General features: G+C 43.5%; 1 protein-coding gene across 1 annotated transcript in view; it reads left to right on the forward strand.

Annotated features, from left to right (window-relative positions):
• The window catches only part of GRIN3A (glutamate ionotropic receptor NMDA type subunit 3A), a 68,809-nt gene that overhangs the window by 1,165 nt on the left and 45,659 nt on the right, over window positions 1–21,985 (forward strand). The window contains exon 2 of the mRNA XM_042021498.1: window positions 4–405. Within this exon, the coding sequence (XP_041877432.1) occupies window positions 4–405 (402 nt within the window). The remainder of the gene's footprint in view (window positions 1–3; window positions 406–21,985) is intronic.

Raw genomic sequence — 21,985 nt, forward strand, 5'->3', positions numbered from 1 at the left:
TAGGGCGGGCGCCCCGAGGGGCCGGGGGGCCGGCGGGCGGGGGGCGGCGGGGGACAGCGGCGGCCGCCCCCCTCGCCGCGGGACGCGCTGCTGCTGGCCGTGGCCAACCTGAACGGCGTGCCCGGGCTGCTGCCCTACAACCTGTCCCTGGAGGTGGTGATGGCGATCGAGGCGGGGCTGGGCGACCTGCCCCTCTTCCCCTTCTCTTCAGCCAGCGCCTCCTGGAGCAACGACCCCGTCTCCTTCCTGCAGAGTCTCTGCCACACCGTGGTGGTGCAGGGGGTCTCCGCCATCCTTGCCTTCCCGCAGAGCCGTGGGGAGATGCTGGAGCTGGACTTCATCTCGGCGGCGCTGCGCATCCCGGTGGTCAGCATCGTGCTGGGCGAGTTCCCCCGGCGGAGCCTGGTAAGGCGCTGGGGGCACGGGGGCAAAGCTGCGGGCAGGGCAGCGCCCCGGGTGCCCTGCGGGGAAGGGTCGGGGGACGGGCGTCGGAGCCGGGCAGGGGTCGCGGCGGGAGGACCCTCTCCGAGAGAGAAGCCCTCGGACCCCGGGGCCGCCGGCATCGCTCTTCGATCCCTCCCTCCTTTGGCACCCCCTTCCGCTTTAGCCCCGGGTCTCAGCCCCGGGGTGGCCGGGGACAAGCATCCTCTCTGTGGAAAGGCAGACAAGAGCTCGGTGGCACAAGCGAAGTTGTTAGCTCGAAGTCATTCACTGCGATAAGTTGTAGAGACGAGAGCAGAAGAGGGGTCCAGGGCGTGCTTTGCATATCAAAAGAAGGTTGTTAGGAAAAAAAAAAAAAAGGTAAACAAAAAAACCCCAAACGGCTTTCAGAGAGTGTGTTTGTTGTTGATCTTAATGTGGTCCGTGTGTGGGCACTGCAGGTTGTTCACCAGGTGACACTTCTCACGGAAGTTGTTCAGTGTAACTTGACTTTGCACCAAGCTGAGCTAAAGCGTCAGGATTTTCTGTACTTGTAGTTCATTCATTGGTACGAGATCAGATTTTTGCTAATTCGAGTTGCCTAACTGAAGTTGTGGAAACTGCAGCCTAGCCTCACTGTTTGTTTGATTATATAGGTCATAGTCGAATAGTAAAAACTGAATTTTTTGTGTTTGACAGTCTTAGGCACAAGTAGAAGTAGCATCGGGAGCTAAACTTTCTATCATACAAAGATTGCAACTTAGTGTTACACACTATGGAGAAAGGTGATGGTATTTTGCAACTGTGTTTGATGCCAGGAGTCACCTTCAGGTAATAGGGTTGGAAGAAAATGCTCTGTTCTGTAAGGCCTGTGCAAGGGAAGTCATAAATAAAATGGTACAAGCTGCCTTTTAAAAGTACAGGATAAACAGTTGTTTTATCTAAGAAGAGGTAGATCAACTTTGGTCTCAAAATGTAATCAGAAAAAAAAAAGATTGCTGAGTGAATTTGCTTGGCAAAAGCAAATATAAACCACAGCCTGGATCACTGTTAAATTTCAGTGGGTTTGGGGTTTTTTTCAGTTTTTGTGTGTTTGAATTGTGACAGAAAAGGTAGAAGAAGTCTGTGTTAGGTAGCTCCTGGTCTGTAACTGAAGATGTGACTGCTGTATGCTGGTCTGAATCACAGAGTGGTTTGGGTCGGAAGGGACCTTAAAGACGATCTCCTTCCACCCCCTGGCAAGGGCAGGGACACCTTCCACCAGACCTCCCTGCTCCAAGCCTCATCCAAACTGGCCTTGAGCAGCTCCAGGGATGGGGCAGCCACAGCTTCTCTGGGCAACGTGTGCCAGGGCTTCATCACTCTCACAGTCAAGGATTTCTTCCCGATATCCCATCTAACCCTGCCCTCTGGTAGTTTGAAGCTGCTTCCCTTTGTCCTGTCACTGTATGCCCTTGTCAACATCCCCACTCCAGCTCTTTTGTAGCCCCTTTAATTCAGCTAGGTTTTTCTGCCTCAGCAAAACCCATGTAACTCAGGTCTCTCTAGATTTAAGCAGAAACTCAGGGGTAATCAGTGCTGGTGAATTCTGTTATTGATGGTGCCAGTAGCATCCAGGTTTGCTGTTACATCTACCAGCCTTGCAGCTGCAGGCACAATGGTGCTGGAGTCAACAGCCAAAGCTTCCTGAGGGCCAAATCCTGAACCCAGTATTGCCTTGCTCTGGCTGTTAGCATTATTTTATCTTCCATCTTAGAGAAGGGTCTAAGTTCACCTAAAGCTGCCTGAGTTCACAGGATGTGTTCAACACATGCAGCACAAGGTTAGATTTCATTGCTGCTTTCCATGGACTTCAAAGCTCCTGCTTAACTTTCAAATTGTTCTCAGCAGGGAGCCCAATGGATCAGTCTGTCCAAATCAGGACTTTGTTCTTAAGCAGACTTTAACTGGCATTGCCTTCAGTGACAGTGAAACCAATGCCTGGCACTGCACCTGTGCTGAACAGACTCTGTTTTCCTTTGGGCTGAGCTAAAAAAATAATTACTTTTCAAGGCTCTGTGGATTTAAAAGAAAAAATCTCAGTCTTACTCAAAGGCCAGCAGGTAATACAAGTGTATTAGTCCCTCAAGATTGTCTTGGAGGGGCTGACATCTCTCTGAACACTGGTTTTTTCATACTTCCACTTAATACATACCATTTTAAGGCTGATGCTGGAGGCGGTGCTACAACAGCCTTACCTTGCATACTTCCTAGGGTTACAGGATTTCCAACAGCATATTGGAGCCAGGAGTCCCTGGAGTTGTTGGCCTCAGCAACCTCTGTTGCAAACAGGGATTTTGTGTTGCTCACAGTCCCATGCCAGAGCTGACATGAAAGAGCACACCACAGACCTGTCACCTTGCTGTCTCTACAGACATGGAGCTGCAGACTGGCCTCTTCTGCTGACTGGCCATCTTAGAGGAGGCAGTTGTAAATGGCATCGTTGTAGATGAGGCAGATCTTGCTGGTAGGCCCAGGATGCAGATTTTCCAAGAAGAAAAGAAGACTGACATCTAACCCTGCTTCTGAATTGGCACCCCTGGGATCACCCCTCCTACTGATGCTTGGACAGAGCATCTTCCCTCCCACAAAACCACTGCAGCATGCCTTTGGCAGTGCCTGCAGGTATCTTTCTTCCAAGCAGGGACAGAAGCAGACCCAAAACTTGTTTGCTCTCGGAGAGCAGTTTGCACTGTGTGAGTGTGAAGACCATGGCAAACACAACAAACCTAATGTTCACTAGATGCTGCTTCTCCTCGGCATTCGAATCTTTCATTTGAGTGGTTTTAAGGTAGTAATGTCTAGCAAGGTCTCATTTTCCACATGACACCAGGACAGGAAGATACACATGCAATGTCTTGTACTGCTGCTGAATGTTAATGCTATTACTTCATGCAGAAGTTTATAATAGGCAAATATTCACTGTAATTGAAAAGCACGTTGATCTTTGAGCAAATCTTCCCTAACATGGCAAAAAGCAATGCTTAGAATGAAAGGGAAGATAAAGATCCAGAACTGAAATACATTTCAATATGATAATAGTAATACTTCAGATATGTAATGTGAGAGGAAATCCACCGTGTCGCAGACGGGCAACTACAGCCAGGTAAGATACATAGACTGTGTTTTCAAAAGTTTGGTGGTATTTCAAGTGTGTTTAAAAATCCATTTCTCATTAAATTCTACCACCCTGAAGCTAAAAAAAAGAAAAAAAAGAAAAAGAAGGAGAGCAAAGAGTCTTTCCCCGTGACATTAACAATCACAAGACAACAGCCATCACAAGGTGTGGTACACCATTTGTTTTCCCACATGCAGCAGCTTATTCTGGAGGTTCAGGAGTGTGTTGGCTTCAGCGGAGGCTACACAGAGTAAAATGTGACACACTTTTTTCATTTTATATCTGTGATTTAATTACTAACGTACACTAAGGGTAAATCCAAGTGCAGTTGTGACCTGAAAAAATACTGTTTACTCTTCCCACTTTACTGTCATTTCAGTAAATTTTCACACTCAGTAAGCAAAAGTAACAATTTAACACTGTCATTCAGCAAGCAAAAAAACCACTGGATTTCTTTACTACTAACACAAATGCAAATTGCAGTGAAGCTTCGACAGCTCATTATTTTGGAGGCAGCAGCTCACAAGCACTGATGCCACTGAGGCAAGGCTTGTCACCTTATGTATTTGTGTATCAGGAGAAGCACTTTATTTTTTGATTCCAAGATTGCCAACATCATTAATAATTTTCCCAGGGATGGAACAGGGGAAAAGATCCAGGGAACATGAACCGTAAATAAATACAGTGATATTGCTTCTAGTAGTACAGCTCAGAGCTGAGAGTCTGGGAAGAATGGCCCGTAATATCCATTTTGTTGATGATAGTATCAGAAACACAGGGGAGGTCATGTTTGCAGCAGTGTTCTCTGCATTTAAAGGAGTATTTTTAGTGGGTTTCAGATAAATCAGCACCTCTGATGTCTGTTAACATGAAAGGGAATCTTTTCAAAGCAACTAAACAGAGTAAAGTAATTGCAAACCATCAGTCCCTGCCAGTCTGTCCTTTACCTGGTTTCTTGAGGATCTGAAACTGCACTGCTACTGATTACAGGTATGACTTCAGAAGGGGTCAAAAGAATAAATAAACCTAATCAGAATTCCAGGTTAAACTTAATTTTCTGGTTAAATAGCAAGCTCAGCCTCAGAACAGATGCTGTAAAAAGAAACTGCCTATAAACATTTAATTTTTTCTTTTTTTTTTTAAGGAATTAAGCTTTTTTTTTTTTTTTAACAGCTTCCTAATTTTTAGATATATATATATATATCAAACCACCCTGCGTGAGGAATTATAGGTCTTTTTGGAAATAGACAGGAATACCACTGTGAATACAGTGGCCTCAGAAGTCATACTGACCTGCAGGACACTGACTATGCATTGCACCAATGAGGGCAGGCAGAAATTACAGCAAAGGGGTGGAGATGTGGAAAAGCTTCTGCCCAACTAAATGCCCAGAGACACTTTTTTCTTTCCTCCTGGGAGCCAGAATTTCATTTTTGCAGAAAAATGGTTTTGATAGGCTGGGGAAAAAGTTGTAATAATTCAATTTTCCAGGGAGAGAATGCAACACACATTGGCTGCTTGGCTGCAGGCTCTGGTCATTCAAACTGTCTTTGCTAATCTGTCTTAGGCCAGATATTGGAAGCTTGTATGAGTTCCTGTGTAGATGAGGAATATGTGTTCAGTCTTTCCCCGTGGTCACCGACCCTCCTCACCTCACACTGAGTGTGGCACATGCCTGTTGTGCACTTCAAGAGGGTTTATGAGAGGGGCCTTGAGAGGAATCAAGGGCTGAAATTGAGAGGATGTGCAAACAAATGCCCAGTTGCTTCTCTTTCAGTCAGAGACCTCCATGATAGTTCCTCTATCAAAAATCTTTGCATGGAACAAAGAAAAGGGAAAAAAAAAACCCAAACTAGTCTCTTTTTCTGGAGTTAGAGAATTTAAGGAGGATTCAGTTAATCATAGCCGCAGAAAATCCTTTATCAGAGTGCAGGAAAGTGCTGAGAATGTTTTTATTTCAGTTCAGAATGTTTTTATTTCAGTTCTCTCCTCTGGATAATTTTAAAGTCCCTTGGAGACAGAAAGAGCCAGAACTCCGCTGAGAGAGTGCTCGTTCAGAGCTGGCCAGTAACAAGATTTTCTCATTCCTCATCCTGTGCTGATTCTCTGAAGCAGAAAAGCTGAGTTAACATCAAATTCAGTACCATACATGATGTTTATTTTGGGTTTGGCTTTTTTTTTTCTATTCTGGGTGTTCACAAAACAATGTCTTCCTTGCTGCTAGGTCTTTCATAACACACTGCACAAACTCCTGTCAGGGATGAGTGATTAAAACATGACAGCATTAAATCATTGATTATTACTTTGCTGAAGGACAGGCATTATCAGAAGAAACATCAGAGAGTACTTGGCTTAATCCACTAAGTAAAAATTATAATTTGGCCTAGAACAGACAAATTTAAAGACAACCTGCTGTCAGATTCTATATGAGTACAGAAGTTACTGTACTGAACAGATTGTTAACAAAGAAAAGTTGGAGTATTCAATATCATTTCCCACAAGAATTTGTCCATGAAAGCCAGAGAAAGTATCCTGTCTTTCCACCAAAATGGAAGTAGAGCTATAGAAACTAGAAAACAACAAAGGATCTTGTGATGTGTTACTCAATTTATTGCTTGTGATTAGATTCAAAAACTACTTGCAAAAGTTCTCAGGGTATATTTGATAAATTGTTTACTATTTAAACCCATGAAATACTGAAAACACACAGTGTTAGGACTTTAGGCTGTGCTGGATCTAGTTACAGTTTTAAGCCCTGAAATAAAATGTTTATCTCATGTCCTATTATTTCCCTCTCTGGATTTCCAAGTAATTTTTAAATGAGAAAGAAAACCAGGCATACCATGGCTAGAATTTATGCATTTATTGTAATCAGCAGAAAACTGGGAAAAGCAGTTTCTTTTACAAACCTAAATTTGCCTTCCAACAAAGACTCAGATTATAAACCCATGTTTCTGTAGGTCTTACTGAAGGGCTTTTAAAGAGTGGAATTGTTGTCTTCTCAATTTGCTTGAATGAGAGAGTGCACCAGATCTCACTGCAATACAAATAGCTGTGCATTGCAGAGTTTGTTCTGAAGAGCTGAAAGCATCCAGAGAAAAGAGGAGGAAGAAAACAAGAAAAGGAAGCAAGAGAGCTGGAAACATCACATGTCAGTGACGCAGGGGGAGAGAAGGAGAAAATAAGCTGAATTGAGAAGAAAAAGAAGAGGTGCCCTTCGCTATCGCTTTACTTTTTGTGGTTCTAGCAGCACAAAACAAGAACTGCATTTTGTAGGAAAGCTCTGGACAAAGAGCTGGGATCACCAAGCACAGGGAAGAATGGCTTGCCTGAATCAGGGTTGAAATCACAGGGGTGTCTTGGTCCCTAGCTAAGGACAGTTACTTCCAGTTACTTCCCAAAAAAGCATTTTTCCCCCTCAAAATGCACTGTCTTCCCTGCAGACTTCTCAGGAAACTGATGAGGCCAGCCTCTAGGAAGCAGTGACGGGAACAGGGATTATGTCAGAGGTAGATAGTGGTTTATTGCTATTGCCAGAAGGACGTCTTGCAAAGGGTGTGAGGCCTTGGCGTGGTTGGGTGTGATTAATAGAAGCCTTTTTTCAAACTTGATGCTGAGAATTAGAGTCCCTCATGATGCTCTGGGACCCAGGGTCAGATATCTTCTGGTCAGGATTTCAGAGTACCAGGTTACTGGGATGCATATAGCAGCTTACTAGTAGGTGCCCAGCAGGGATTTCCGAATAAATAGGAGTAGGTTCAGGCACAAGGACTTTAGGATTGGAGCTCTGGACATTAGGGACTGTTCTTCACTTCTAGTCTGGCCCTGAAAGACTCCACATTTTCCCCAAAACCCTGTCAATCAGCCAAATTGGTTCTCACCACCACAGGGAAAGGATGTGCAGATGGTGGAAGTAGCAGGAGAACTGGGAGGAGGATTTGAGCTTGAGTAGGCGGCACTGATAGATGATTCATTTATTAAGGGAGTCACACTCGAGCAAAGCTGCTTGTTCAAGGGGCTCCTCATCAGCGTGACTCAGAAGTTCTCAGCCTGGCCCCAAGTGCTTCGCAGCTGTCACAGCAAGCTGATAACACTGGTCTTGGTAATCATGGACAGCTCCATGAAGAACTGAGACAGGCGTACCACAGCCATTGTTACATTACATGCTGCCTTTGTGGGGCATCTCAACCAAATTTTGCGTGCAGCTTGCCTTGAGACTTGGATTTGGCTGCAGACAGGGTTCCAGAGCGTCTCCCTGTTCAGGCTTGATGTTTGCCACTCAGACCTGGGCTCTGTGTGTCATTCCCCCACAGTGTAGGTCCATACAGCCACTGATGAGCATTTTGCATCCTTGGAGCACAGGAATGCACTGTTGGTACAAGCAGAGAGTAGGTGCCACCCCCATGCCAGGCAGCCACCCCTGTGCCTCTGCAAGCTATCAGTGCCTTATCAGTGAGTGGGGGGAGAATGCTGAACCTCTCAGATGCTCTCTGCTGCAGGAATGGTGAGCTGGGAGAGCCCTCAGAAGCCGACGGGAAGGTTTCCAGTTGGCAGCGGTTTGGAAGGGTCTGGTGTGCAGCGTTAGTGCTGCATAATTAACTTTTATCTGAAATGCTTCAGCCTGGGTAGCTGCAGGCTGCAGATGGGGGGGTGGAGGAGTGGAGGTGGGCACAGGTGCACCCTCAGCTGACACTAAACCACAGTAAATGGGGAAATTACTGTGATCATTCGATTCTTATTATTACACAGGAAAAATCAAATGTTGGGGAGCTCAGAAGAAGCAGGCACCATTTCTTCCTTTTCTTTCTACAATATTTTTATTACTTTTTCTTCACCAGCTTTCATCTGTGATGATACTTTCCAAAGCCTGTTTTACAATGTGGAAAGTATTTGAAATGGATTATAAAAATCTATGAATGTGCTGCACAGGCATATTTTAAACTCTTAGTATTTCCCTGAAGGCATGCTATCCCACTTTCAGCTTCTTTAAGACCGTGAGGGAAATGATTGCCCATGCTGTTCATACGACATTTTACAAGACATTCTAACTTAAGGCAGAGTTAAAAGACAAGATAGATCTTCAAGCATCAACTGAGATTTTAAAAATGAAGTTTTGCATTTGTTGCAAAGAAAGAACTATTAGACATAGCAAATGATAACCAGAAAGAGCAGCTGAAATATGCACCAGCCTCTCTCAATGATGCTACAGATAAAGCAGTTACATTACACTCATTTTAATAGCGTACTCACTCAAACTGGCTTAAAAATATCTTTTTATTTTGCAAATCAGATGAAAATTCAGTATCATTGAGTTCACAGTTTGGTAATTTTCCGGTGCTATTTTAGGTGAGAGCATAATTATTTATCACTTTCTGAGTGTGTAAGACTCACTCATATGTAACTGCTTTCTGTAGGACAGCAGTCGTTTTTAAGAATTTTCCATACCCAATGTAAGTATCAGAAGTGAGAAAAACAGATCTGACCTTTATTTGGAGCTGCCCTCCTTTGAGAGTGTACTGAAAGTGTTTTCACTGTGATTTACGTTGTTTTAGCACACATTTAGTATGCTAATACCATAGTGCTGATTTTACCCCTACCTTGGAAGGGCAACAAGGTGAAGGGTGTATGTGCCTGGGTTTCCTCCGCTTAAATTTTTTGTGTGATAGGTAATAAACTATAGAGCTCCAAGGGGACAAATAGATACCCACTGGCAGCCTTGAGGCAAACACAGGTAAATGATTAAAGCAAAAAGCTCTGGTATTTTTTGTTTAAGCATCGAGGCATGAACATTTCAGATGTCTCATCTTCTATCCCTGGAAGTGTTGAAGGCCAGGTTTGGATGGAGCTCTGAGCAACCTGGTCTGGTGTCCCTGCGCATGGCAGAGGGTTGGAATGGGATGGTCTTTAAGGTCACTCCCCACCCAAATCATTCTGTGATCTGTGAAAGTGCCTGCTGCAGAGCTCCAGGGAAATGGTAAAACATGGTAAACATCAGTGTTTCTTCCTCAGAGATTCTGGAGAGAGAAAAAACACCTATTAATCACCTCTTTAAAAGTTCCTATCACAATGTATCAACATAGAAATAGCCTGGATAGGCTGGTGTGGTTAACAATACTCCTGTGGCATCTGATTAGGAATCTTGCATCAGCAGTCAACACAGGGAAGCCAAAATGATGATTATTCAGTCATCCTTATGATCATCTTTTTATACACATGAATCATTTACGTAGTACAGGGTGCTTACAAGCCTGTTAATTAAAACGTGCTTTTTCACTCCAGTTATAACCCTAAGATTTCTTCAGAGCATGTCATCCTTCTAATGACTTTTATTTCATGTTCATTATGCCGTATTTTGTTTAATGCTATCTTCTGTTGTTTAAATGAAAAATCCCTTAGTGTGGAATACCCTTGGGAAAGGATTCCTTCACACTGAGAGTTTGTTTTAAGAGACAGAGATGGGTGGTGGGTCTGTTTTGGATATTGATGCCCTGAATACCCAGGAATGCTCAAATATTCTCTCAGATGCTCTGTTATCTATCTACTCTTCCATTTTCAGTATGGCATGCTCATTTCATCGTTTCTGTATCTTGCCCATCGGTCTTTGTTCTGAGGTCCTGTCTTCCCCTGTAGGATACTACAGATCCTGAACTTACAGAGTCTATAAACTGCAGAAAAAGGCTGCAAGGCTCTATTGTGATACAAATGATCAGCAACATAAATTGCTCATCGCTCACTGTTCATCTGCACTGAAGAGCACCAAAAATAAGGCACTTATTTATAAATAGCTCAGCCTGCTAGATTCCAGTGAAACACAGTTTCGTATCTTCCCACCATTTTGACAGTGCATATAAATATATAACATGCAGTTATGTGGAAGTGAGCTGTGCCACGATGTCCTCCCGGGGTGTTCACAACCCTTGCAGGTTTGTAAGTGGCAAATTTAGACCTGTGGTGGGATGCAGCAGTGCCACATGATTAGCAGAAGAAAGATGCTCTGTTTGACAGGGAATGGGAGCTTGCTGTCCAGCTCAAGCTGCCCTTGTATTCCTCCTCCCCAGAACTGTACTTTAAGAGGGAAATGAAGGGAGAATTCACAGTGAATAATATATCTGATAATCACCGACTTTTTTTTTTTTTTTTCTGCCTGAAAACCACCTGAAATTTCTGGAACAAGCCAGAACAAAGGAATGGCGGCATCCCAGAGCCTTCCAAAACATCTGTGAGAGTGCTTCCTTTTACTTCACTGGCTTTGAGTAAGGACCAGTTTGAGATGCAGTTTTGGTTGTTTAACCAAGCCCATGATTTTTTTATTTTCCAGTCCGATAAACACAGGAATTAGAGATATACATGGAATCTGGAACATGCACATACTCCACGTGTTTGCTTTTGCTGTGCATTTTCCATGAGCAGTTCTCCTAGTGTAATTTGATTACTGAAATGTTCATGAAAAGGGGAGAATATTCATGTTGAGGAGAAAAAAACAGCTGAAGCGAATCTTTTCAGTTGTGTGAGTGCCTGCATGCTGTTTCTGATGCAATTGACATTTTTAAAAACAACCCAAAAAAAATGTACTCAGACTTCATTTAGTCTGGTATTGTTTTGCTTTGAATGAGGAACTAGTCCAATAGGATCTGTGATTTGTTGCTGTGATGCTAAAAATATATTCATAAGCAAACTTCAGACTTCTGTCAACTCTAACCTTTAATTTTACCTGAATTTGAGTTATTTTCACCAGAGAGTTCCCACTTCGCTTAAAAACTTACAGATAGCCATTCACTAACTATGATCAAGAATAATTCAGACAATTCATCTTTTTGTGGATCCGTACTATGCCAGCACTATGAGAGCAAATGCATGTCTTCGGAGAGTCATACAAAATTATTACAATTTTATTGGAGAATAATAAGCAGCAAAATGGCTTATTATTGTCAGTAAGAGCAGGAGAAATGAGTCTGCAGTCTGACCACTCAACAGGGGACTCCAATGGGAAATTCAGTCCTCTTCAATACAGTTAAAACCACAGGAAAATACAGTGGGCTGAGTACTGGAATAGCTGCTGGTCTACCAGTCCAGGCATGAAGAAGTCCAGATGTATTTCTGTGCTCTGTCAGAAGTCTCCTCTGGAGGACTAAAAGTTGCCAGGGGATGTCAGAATTACCCATGACACACTGACTGTCTGTAAACAATGACTGCCCAACGTGACAATGATGTGTCTGCCACTGAAAATGTGGCACTGCTGTGGCATCCCTACTTTTCATGAGTTTTGGTCCTCAACACCTCTTTGCCTGGCCACCCCTGCCCTGGTTTTACAGTCCACATGTGTGTCAATCAGTATGCTCACGTGTGGATAAAATCCTCAGTTACTTGAAGAGGGCTCTCCAGAGGTTGCTTACCTTCCAGAAAAGACAAGCAAACCTGTAACAGAAGATTCTGGTCTCTGTGTCTCCCTTTGTTGCTTTTATTCTCACTGCTGGCTGACTGTTTCACTCCAGTTTGCCAGGTACCTCACAGAGCACTTCTGGGATATCAAAGCTTTATTGCAACAAAATTCAATTCAGCTTATAGTTTTTCACCTCCTCTAGTCCCATCCCAGGTCACTGAAGTTTGTGGAAGCATAATTCTGCACATTGCTGCAATAACTGTAATACATTCCCCATCCCTGGGAGTGTTCAAGGCCAGGCTGGATGGGGCTTGTAGCAAGCTGGTCTCGTGGAAGGTGTCCCTGCCCTTGGCAGGGGGTTGGAATCAGGTGGTCTTTAAGGTCCCTTCCAATCCCATTCTAGGATTCTGTATCTTAGACTGACCAAGACTTGCATTCAAGTGCTAACATCATGTAAACAATGAAAACTGAAACATCGAAGGAAAAAAAATCCCAGTATTCCTGTTTCTTCAGGGAATATACTTTTTTTTTTGTGACTGTTTTTGCTGGAGGTTCTCTCTCCCTGAAGCAGCACTGTTTCCTGCAGAGAGAGACAGCAGTTTGTATGTTCTTGCCAAACTCTTTGGAGCGGTGATCTGTCATCCCTTCCTCTCAGGTTGTCTGGGGGAATTAGATACTCCTCTGCAACACTCCCCCTTGCTCAGAGCGTTAAAAAGAATCGCAGTGCCAGAAATAGTCGGCGTGAATTCCTCGTCCCCAGGCTTAGGTTCACCAGACTCTGCAGAGTCATCGTGGATTATTTGCATGGGGATGGAGAGACGCAAACGTCTTGCAGAGATTAGTGAGACATGAAGCTCCCGTATTATGTAGAAGGCGCTCATCTGTGTTAAACTCCCGGGGCGCGCCTCATTTTCCCTGGTTCTTACCCTCTCCTTCAGGAGGAGGATACAATCACCCACTCAAGGAGCAGAAATAGTGCATGACTAACTATGTCACGGAACAAATGATTAACACTAAGTAGTTTGTGCAAGCTGTTTGCAAACAATCCACGTGCCGACAATTACGCTGGAGCAATTTTGTGAATACCTAACTCAGTGTGTTTTGCATAACTCAAGACTGGCTCCCAGATCATTAAATTCATAACTTCTGTCTCGTTTGCTAAATTCATGAATGTCATTATTTCTTCTAGCCTGTAGAACTGGTAGTGCTAGGCTTGACTGTGTTAGTCTTGGTAACACCGGACTGGCGAAGCTCTCGGAGGGATGGTGACTGAGGAGCTGTTTAAGAGGAGTCACAGCTGCTGTGTTTTTAGAGTTTCTAAGTCGCTTGGAAGTTAACTCACAAGATTATAAGTGCAGAGGAGGGCAGGCTACGCAGGCAGATCCATTAATACATCTGACGCTCTCAGATTTTGAGTGGTACAACTAAAGATGCTGTTTGCTCCAGCCTCGTCCGGAAGACCCACAGACCCAACCACTGGCTGCCCAAATGCATCAGAAGACTCACGGAGTTCATTTTTGAGAGCTGAGAGCCTCTTTGTCAGCTGCAATAGCTCATTAGCTGTCTTCAGGGTCAAAAACTGACCTGTAGAGAGCGTAGCATCCATAGCCAGCATCCCAATGGATCAGGGTGGGGAGAGCTGAGCACGAGGAAGAAAGACCTTGTATGTTTGTAGGAAGCTCAAGCACAGACAAGAGTTTACTGATTCATTTGGATCAGAATGTTTGGGAGCCTTTTGACTCACAGAAATGTCAGATTTCAGATCTGTCACAGGCAGATCCTAAAGCTCTTAATAAATTAACTAAATACCCAGCGTGCTTGAGTAATTGGTGCTCTGCAGTGAGTGCAGTGGCTTTTCAGCTGTCACAGAGTTTTGCAAACCCTACATAATTCTAAGGAGGAGATACATTTATTTTTAAGGGAGATTATAAGATATTATTTTATAATAGGAGGATATGGAGGCAGTGGAAATTTAAAGGAATTGCAACAGAGAAGATATAACCAGTATCAGGACTAAATTTTGTAGGCCTTTCTCATAACTTCTATGCTGCAAAGCATTCTTCCCATCGGTAACATCCAGGCTAATAAATTGTTGCTGTTACTTTCATTATTTTCTCATAAACAAGGCCAACCCCCGTTAACCTGCCACGACAGTTTTTTTCCCTTTCCCCCTCAAGCAACATAAGGTATCAGTACACGTAAGTTTTTACATAAATAGGTAGGATGAAGAACTTTGTTTACAAAGAAGTTAAAATTGGTATTTAATTCTGTGTCAACAGTTTGTCCACCTGCTTCTCACTATTTTTTTTCTACAAGTGTGTTGAACTTCCCTACCAGTTCTTGCCTGGTAAGAGCAGTATGCTGGGTTATTTCTGGATGGACACATTGCTTAAAGCCTCAGTTAGCACTGCTCCACTGAATCTAAACATGATTCAAAGGAGGGATTAATATGTATGGTTCATATTTCATTGTGATTTGCAAATTTTGTGTGATCATTCTCGGTCTAAGTGACCACAATAGGTGCAGAGTTAAACAAAACTGGTAGCAATAGTCGGTGCAAGTATTTGAGTGTAGTAAGGAGGTGAAGCTGTTATGTATTTTCTGTCAGGCATTTAGATGAGCCCAGAAGATTTAGTCACAGGTAGGAGCTGTAAATGCTCACTTCATGATCTTGCACATTATAAATCCAAGAGTGAGACAGGGATGGATGATGATTTTTGATACATTCTCCTAAACCTCCCCATAACACTGTCTGTAAACCATTTTCTGCCCTCTGAGGTACCTACTACAGCAAGGTCTCATTTCATGGCTGTATCCAGGACTCTTGGAATACAGTGGAACATTAGTAACTTGCTTATCCCCTTTAAACTAATGAGGAAATCACAGTACCAAAATACCCATGTGGGGTCCTGATGAGGAGATTTTCAGTGGAATGTCAGAAGGACACACCAGTGCACCAGAGCAGTGCAATGGTGCAAATGCCCAAATTACTTAACAGCACATAAAACAAATGGCTGTTATGTCCCATAATTTTTGTATATTGAGGCAGTCTAGCACAGCAAAGTGGAGATTTGAGCCTTAGATTCTGCTTCAGGCAAAGCCTTGTTTATTCTCCAAGATGTATTACTTAACCCCCCCTTTTTTTTAATTCCATTTTTCCTCTCCTATCCCTGCCTGTGTAAAAGGCTGTGAAGTATTTATCTTGCTGTAAGCCTTAAGATGGGTGAGGAGCCTGGTGGTGATGTGTCCCCTGGGGCACTGAGGAGGGGGCTATCCCCATTTTACGGCAGGGTTTGCTCGCTGAGATGAGGCAGAGATCTCAAACTGGATTGCTCAGCTTCTATATTCAACAGCCAGCCAGTGCCCCTTCTTCCTCCTCCTCCTCCTTCTCCTCCTCCTCCTCTCCCTGTGAGCCTGGTAACAGGCTCTGTGCAGTCACACACTTTTGTGGGTCGTTGCTATAACGCTTTATTGGAAACTCAAATGCTTCTGCCTTTGGGGGCGGGGGGTGGGAGCCTCCTGATTACAGGATCTTGCCTGATTTTGTGGTTTGCATGCTCAGAAAAAGCAACTTCCAAACACGGCCAAGAAGCTTCTACACGGTGCCTCGTCTTCCAGGTTTTTGTTTGTTAGTAACAATGTTTTAAGTCAGTTTTGGTAATAAAAAGTGGGGAGCAGTGGTTAAAGCATTTTCAAAAGTTTAGATTCCTGTGTTGTTTTGAAAGGTAGTAAATCTGCAGCTGAGGACCTAACAAACATCACACCTCCCAGTTTATTTGGGTTTGCCTCCTGCTGAGGAAAGGAGCATCACTGCCTGATTGGTGAAAGCTGCCCAGCGAGCTGAGGATACCCATGCAGGATGAGACCCTCTGGCCCTGGCCAGCTCTGTGGGCAGCAAGAGGCATTTCAGGTCCACTCAGGACAGCGCATTCCAGTGGCCCTTCCCCTTTGTCATCTCACTGCATCCCATCACATGCAGACTGTATTTGTTTTTAAAAGAGATGTTTGGCTTTCTCCCCCCCTGCCCCCTACCTCATCCCATGCCCTGAGAGCCAATTTTAACTCTTCTTTCTAATTTCCCATCTTTCTAATTAAGTCTTTGGTGTATTAAATAAGAAACCTCAAGTGAAGCTGTTTAAATCCTAATCCTGATTTTAAGCCAAGCCACGTACACCCAAGAATTCACCTTAGAGCCATGTTTTTAATGCCTAGCCTCAGAAAGATGAACTACCAACTTAATCTACCCTGGCCTCATTTAATAGAGTTAAGAGATCAGGCTTTGCAAGCTTAATTCTCAGCTTTCTTTCATACAAAAAAATCAATATAGAACAAAATGCCCTTGTAGCTAAAATTAATCCTGTGAAACATGCCTGGAGCAAGGCCCAGCAGAAGAGGATGCAATGATGAGCTGGTGCTGGCTTTCTGAGGAATGGGACATGGGTCAGCATTAATTTCCCCTGCTGTGTATTTCCATATACAGCTATAATTTTCGGGATGCTCCATGGATCTCTGCATGGGTGTTTCTGTGACAGGCAGAAAAAGAAGGAAACTGTAGAGGAGAAGAAGAAGAAAACTTCTTCTTGGGGGCATAGCTGCTGAAGGTATGGGGAATGCAAATGCTCAGGAAGGGCTGAAAGCACTTTCAAGCCATGCTGTAATTGCACTGGAGAGTGAAGACAGTGCTCCATCAGATTTTATTCCTTGCTGCAGGTGTTAATGGTGAATATAATCTAACTGGATTAAATGCCGTGTGCATACACCACGTACATCTCAGAAAGGGCAAGAGCTGCTTTTGTAAAAGTGGGACCAGACTCCTTTTACCAACATAGCATGAATCAGTCTTCTCCATACCCTCTCTCCTTTTATTCTATATTTCCTTCCAGAATTAATTTCTGCTTGAACAAGAAGAAATTACTGTTTTGCTCATGCCAGAAACGTCATACAGAAAGAGTACTCACAGCCTGTCGTGCCTCTGAAAAAGCAGCGTTTTCCAGCAATATGCTGCAGCATGTCTGTCTTACTGATGGGAAGGTGGAAGCTGCTGTATCAGGGCAAAGATGGGAGTGCTGTTTCAAGAGCCCTTTATGCTGAGGAGCCTGGCAGGGGTGACGTGCCAGGGAGCCCAGTGTGGAGTAATGCTTAGCAATGTGCATCATAATTACAGCCCTGGTTGCCAAATTCTCTGTCAGCTCTTGTGCTGTGTTAGCAGCAGTCCTCAAGAGCAAGGCATCGGAGCAAATATTGCCCTCAGTTAATGGGAGCTATAGAAACCCTTTCTATGTGCAAAGCCAGGAATTCATTGTTAGCCTAATCGAGGTCCTAGCGGTGTTAGCAGAGTACTATTGTTGGTCCCAATGGTGCAGGGAAATTATGCAAGTGCAACAGCTCATTCTCAGTAACAACACAGTTCAAAATGTCATACTCAGGGTCCCTGTATCTCTGGGATCATCCTCTGGCTTCCCAGATCTTCTTTAGAGAGACAGAGCACATGTGTCTATGTGTTTTTGGGGGCTAGGGGTTGTGACTGGCAACTCATCTGTGTTCCAGGATTTCTAAAGGCAGGAGCACTGTGTTGAGGGTGGGAGTTTCTCCCACTTTTGGTCTCTTCTGTATGTTGATGCTGTCTGCGTGCGTGTCTGCCTACTCTATTTGCTTGCCCATTCCTCATTTGTTTGCAGTTGTACCTTATGTCCACATTTGTGATATGTAGTACATTCTACACACTGGATAGTTGTTCTTTGCTCTGTGTAAATCCTGTTTTACTCAGCTCTCAAGGTTGTAATCTCCTAGTGACCAGTAGCTGACTGAGTGGTGAGTGGTGATTTTTAGCCCTGGCACCTCGTGGTGCCGTTCTATGCTGGCAGTGTTAAGGTTTTTGCTGTTACCTTGTGATGCTACTTCTGGATATTTTCAGTATAACCCTGTCTGGGCTTTTTTTCATCAGCCTTCAAACTCTTATTTCTTGATAATCACACTCATATTTTATTCCTGGTCACAGATATAGCTTTGATCTGGGGTTGTTAGTAATCACTCCAAAAGACTAATGACAGTTCTTCTATTAGCAGACACACACACAGAGTGCCCTTGTTGTTGCTTAAATAGCTTTCTTCGAGTTAAACCAGCACCACTGGTGTGTTACCAGAATTTCTTTTCAACAACAGTCTTCTTCTATCACACCTCAGATGTGAGGAGCAAGGAGACAAATTTCAGCAAGCCCAAAGTTCTTGAACTGTCTGCTCCAATGTGCTGCTGTTTTGGCTCTGCTGCTGTCAAAAGTTGAATTGCTTGAACCAAAGACTGGGTCTTTGCCCCTCCCCTGTGCATTGCATGAATAACGTATGTGGGAAAACTCAAGGCTGCCTGTGTCAGAACTGTTCTGTAATGGGTCCCTTTGGACTGATAGTCAGGATGTGCAAAGCACCAGTGTTTGTGATGTGCTTCTCTGCAGAAAAGCACTCAGACACCCATAGACAGTCTGCTGAAGGCCTTGATACTTGAAGCACAGTAGAGTGCTGTTTCTTCTCAAGAGGAGGATTAAATCCTGCTAAACACCATTTTCCAGCTATCCAGGCCTATAGTGGCAATCAGAAAAACCCCAAAATATGCTCCTAGAGGAACAGCCATGGTGTTTTGTGTTCTTTACAGGTGTGGGAAGAGTTGCAGTGGGGCAGCTGCAGCAGCTCACACACCCAACAGCCTGGTCAAGGCCAGCCCTAAGGAAACGTGTTTGCCTGGGAGGTGGCATTACAAAGAAGGTCTGGGGTAGAGCTATCCATGGTCTCCTTCCTCCTTTTGGCAGGTCCTTGTCCATTTCACTTGTCCACTCTGACATCCACACACAGCATCTCCTGGCAGCTTCTGATCAAATGTTTGCAAGGGCTTTTTGGACACTGATGACCATCCTGTGGCACTGGGGAGTGAGCACCACAGACATGGACCCAGCCACCACTCTCTCCCATCCGAATTGTATTGCCATTTGAATGGTATGTCATGGAAAATTAGCACAGCTTCCCCTGGTCTACTTGCATAAGTGACTGTGTGCCTTTTTTTAAACTATAAAGGCAAATTCTAGGGAAGGAAAACTGTTCTCTCTCTTCAATCTGTATGAAATGTTCTTCAGCAAACTTTAAATGTTGGATATTTTTTTTCTTGATGGAGCAAAGAACACCTTGAAGTTTTTGAAGTAATATTACTTAGGATAATTTATAAGTGGCTATTCAGATAAATAATGGGTCCTACTTTCCAAGAGCAGCTGAAAGTTCATATTTTACATTGCCTCTTTGACCTTGTAAAGAGCTGTACATATTCAGATTAGTTTGGAGTATTTCTGTGTAGCATTAAAGAAAGCGACCTCGAGTCATGTCTGTCTGGTCTAATAAAAGAAATAATTTTCAAGACAAACTAAGTCAAGATTTAAATTAAGCTAACTCCTGTGGTATAGTGGTTTTTTAAATCAACAGTCAGTGCATTTTTAGGATTTGCATGTAAGCATTGCCTGGATGGATGCCAGGCTTCTTTTGCTGCAGGAACCCAGGATAGCTCTGGCTAGTCTAAGATAGCTTTTCTCTCTGAGCTTTTAAACCCTCTGCAAAAAAACCAGTCGTTAGTGTGGGGACCAACCCTGTTTCAAATTAGGGTCTTGGTCAAACAAGGGTGTATAAGGAAACAGATGGACAAGACGAGGAAAAGAGGAATTCATGACATCATCTTACTGGTTTTTGGTTCAAAGCAGGTCTGGGATTTCCTTCCCCAGAGAACCAGAAGTCTGCACAGCAGAAGCAGCGTTGGGCTGAGGGCAGAGCAGGTTTTTTGCTGCAGCTGGAGCACACCTCCCCTCTGGAGCAGCCAGAGGGCTGGGCAGGGACTGGGGTGTGGTGCAGTGGGGGCACTTCGGCCGCTGATCAGGAACGGGGGCAGGACTTCCCACAGCCTCTCAGCTGCCAGCACAAACTCTTTCTTGAAGTATTGCCATTTCAGCAGAGGCAGCAGACATTTAAAAAATAAAACAGCATTTTGTAGCACCTTTTCTTGTAGCATGAAGTGAGGAGGCAATAGGTGTGCCCACAGACTTTAAGGAACTGGGTTTTAGGCCTGAATTTTCTAATTTCAACCGTGGAAAAAACAGTCTTCCCAGTTTTTGAATCTGTGGCATCAGCTTGCTCACAGCTGCTGTTGAGCTCTGTCTGTAGAGCTGTGAGTCCCCACAGTGGCACTGCAAGCCAGGAGGGTTTTTTCCTTCAGTGGAACTTTCTCTAGTGTAATTACATAATCTGTTTTCTCTTTTGTGTTTCTTATCAAAAATGTATATACTTGTATACATATAAACACTGCCTTTGCTCCCAAGAGTCAGAGGGGAATAATATTTTCTGTGTGTTGTTTACTTTTACAGAGTTAGCAAAGCAACACTCACATCTATGCTTTTAACTCTGCTAATGAACCTATTATAATGTCAAATAAAATGTCACCATGACTATGCCTAATTAGCATTACAAATTCAGTTGAAGAGATAAATGACCAGATCCTTCGGGGTGCAAGTCCAGGCGCTTGTGCTCACAAGATTTACAAGGATGGGTCTGCAGATGGATGAAATGGAGGCCTGGAAAATGCTGCATTAATGAAATGCAAACCGTGTTTCAGCTGTTAAATGAACATACTCTCTCAGGTGTCTCAGGCAATGGGAAAAACCTGTAAAAACTGCTCTGGCTGGGATAGAAAAAGCAAATCAGTTGTCACAGTCTCTGCTGATTGGCAGGAGAAGAGGCACATCAGACCGTGTAAAGCTTAATATTCCATGAATGGCTTGGTCCAGAGCCCACTGAAAGTCAGTGGAAAGAGTGTCGGCATCAGATCCAGAGGCACTTAGTCAGAAATTAAGAATTCAATGCCTGTTCTTTCTCAAGCAAACACTGAAGTCGGGCGGTCACGGCTGGTTTATAAAACAGGAGCTAGTGACATCCAATAAAAAATTAAGCACTTGTGGACATAGAAGATGTTCCTGCTAGTGACACTGTGTAAACACATTACTAAAAATAGGTAACAATTAGCATTATTCAAATAAGGTTAAATTGTCTGTTTGTGTAGTTTGAAGAAAAACTGGTGCAGGTCATATTGTCTTCAATGGCAGCTTAAAGTCAAACTTAAAGAAATATAGACTGAATTTCCATATGAGCTTTAATTGTCATTTTAACTGACATAGTCAAATTGTACTAATTTCAAAGTGAGTTTAAGAAGGAGTTTGCCCAAGAACTTTAATAAGGGTGGAGCAGAGTTCAATACACAGATGAAATCTCATAAATCTCTCTGTTCCATGGTTACTATTATGCACATCTAAATTCTCATTTTGGTTGTCAGAAACCTTCCCTATGAAATGACACTGTCTTGGTTACTACTGAATTACTACCGAATTATTTAATAAATAATTTGTAGAAGTTCCTCATTAAAAAGCAGTAATTTTTGACTTTAAAGAAAGATCAATAAAAAATATGTAAAAGCAGTAAGAACACTGTAATATCAAAGGCTGTCTACTGAAAAGTGGCTTCTGTGTATTGTTTTTCAACTGCAACCTACATCCAAATGGCAAATAAACCTTTCAAAATATAATTAGGAAGGCATTAAATCCAAACATCTGCAAACAAGCATTCCCTTCCCTCAGTCCCAGTACAAAGGGAACATTGATTACTCTTCCTCCTCAGCACCTACAGGGGTGTTCTCATGGTGTGCAGAGAATTAGCTGAAACCGAAGCAGAAGTAATTCCTGGTGAGTAAATTTTATGTATGCTATTGTATGAGAAAAATTCTGAAGACAGGTTTGCAGCCCCAATGTTCCTAATAGAGAAAAGAGACTATGTTTGCTACTTTTTCAGGGCTGAATGTTCGTCTTTCAAGCACCTTAGCAGGGGATTTAGCAGCTAATGCATCACAGTGATGATATGTGCTCATGTCAGTGCATCTGTGGGCTCCTGAAGGTGATGGCTGAAGCACAGATGGTCTCACACCGAGGAGCACTTTTACACACAGGCTCAGTCCAA

The sequence above is a fragment of the Corvus kubaryi genome, unplaced genomic scaffold (assembly GCF_017639235.1).
Source record: "Corvus kubaryi isolate FWS band 111438036 unplaced genomic scaffold, C.kubaryi_AGA036_p1.0 37148, whole genome shotgun sequence".
Classification (NCBI taxonomy): Eukaryota; Metazoa; Chordata; class Aves; order Passeriformes; family Corvidae; genus Corvus; species Corvus kubaryi.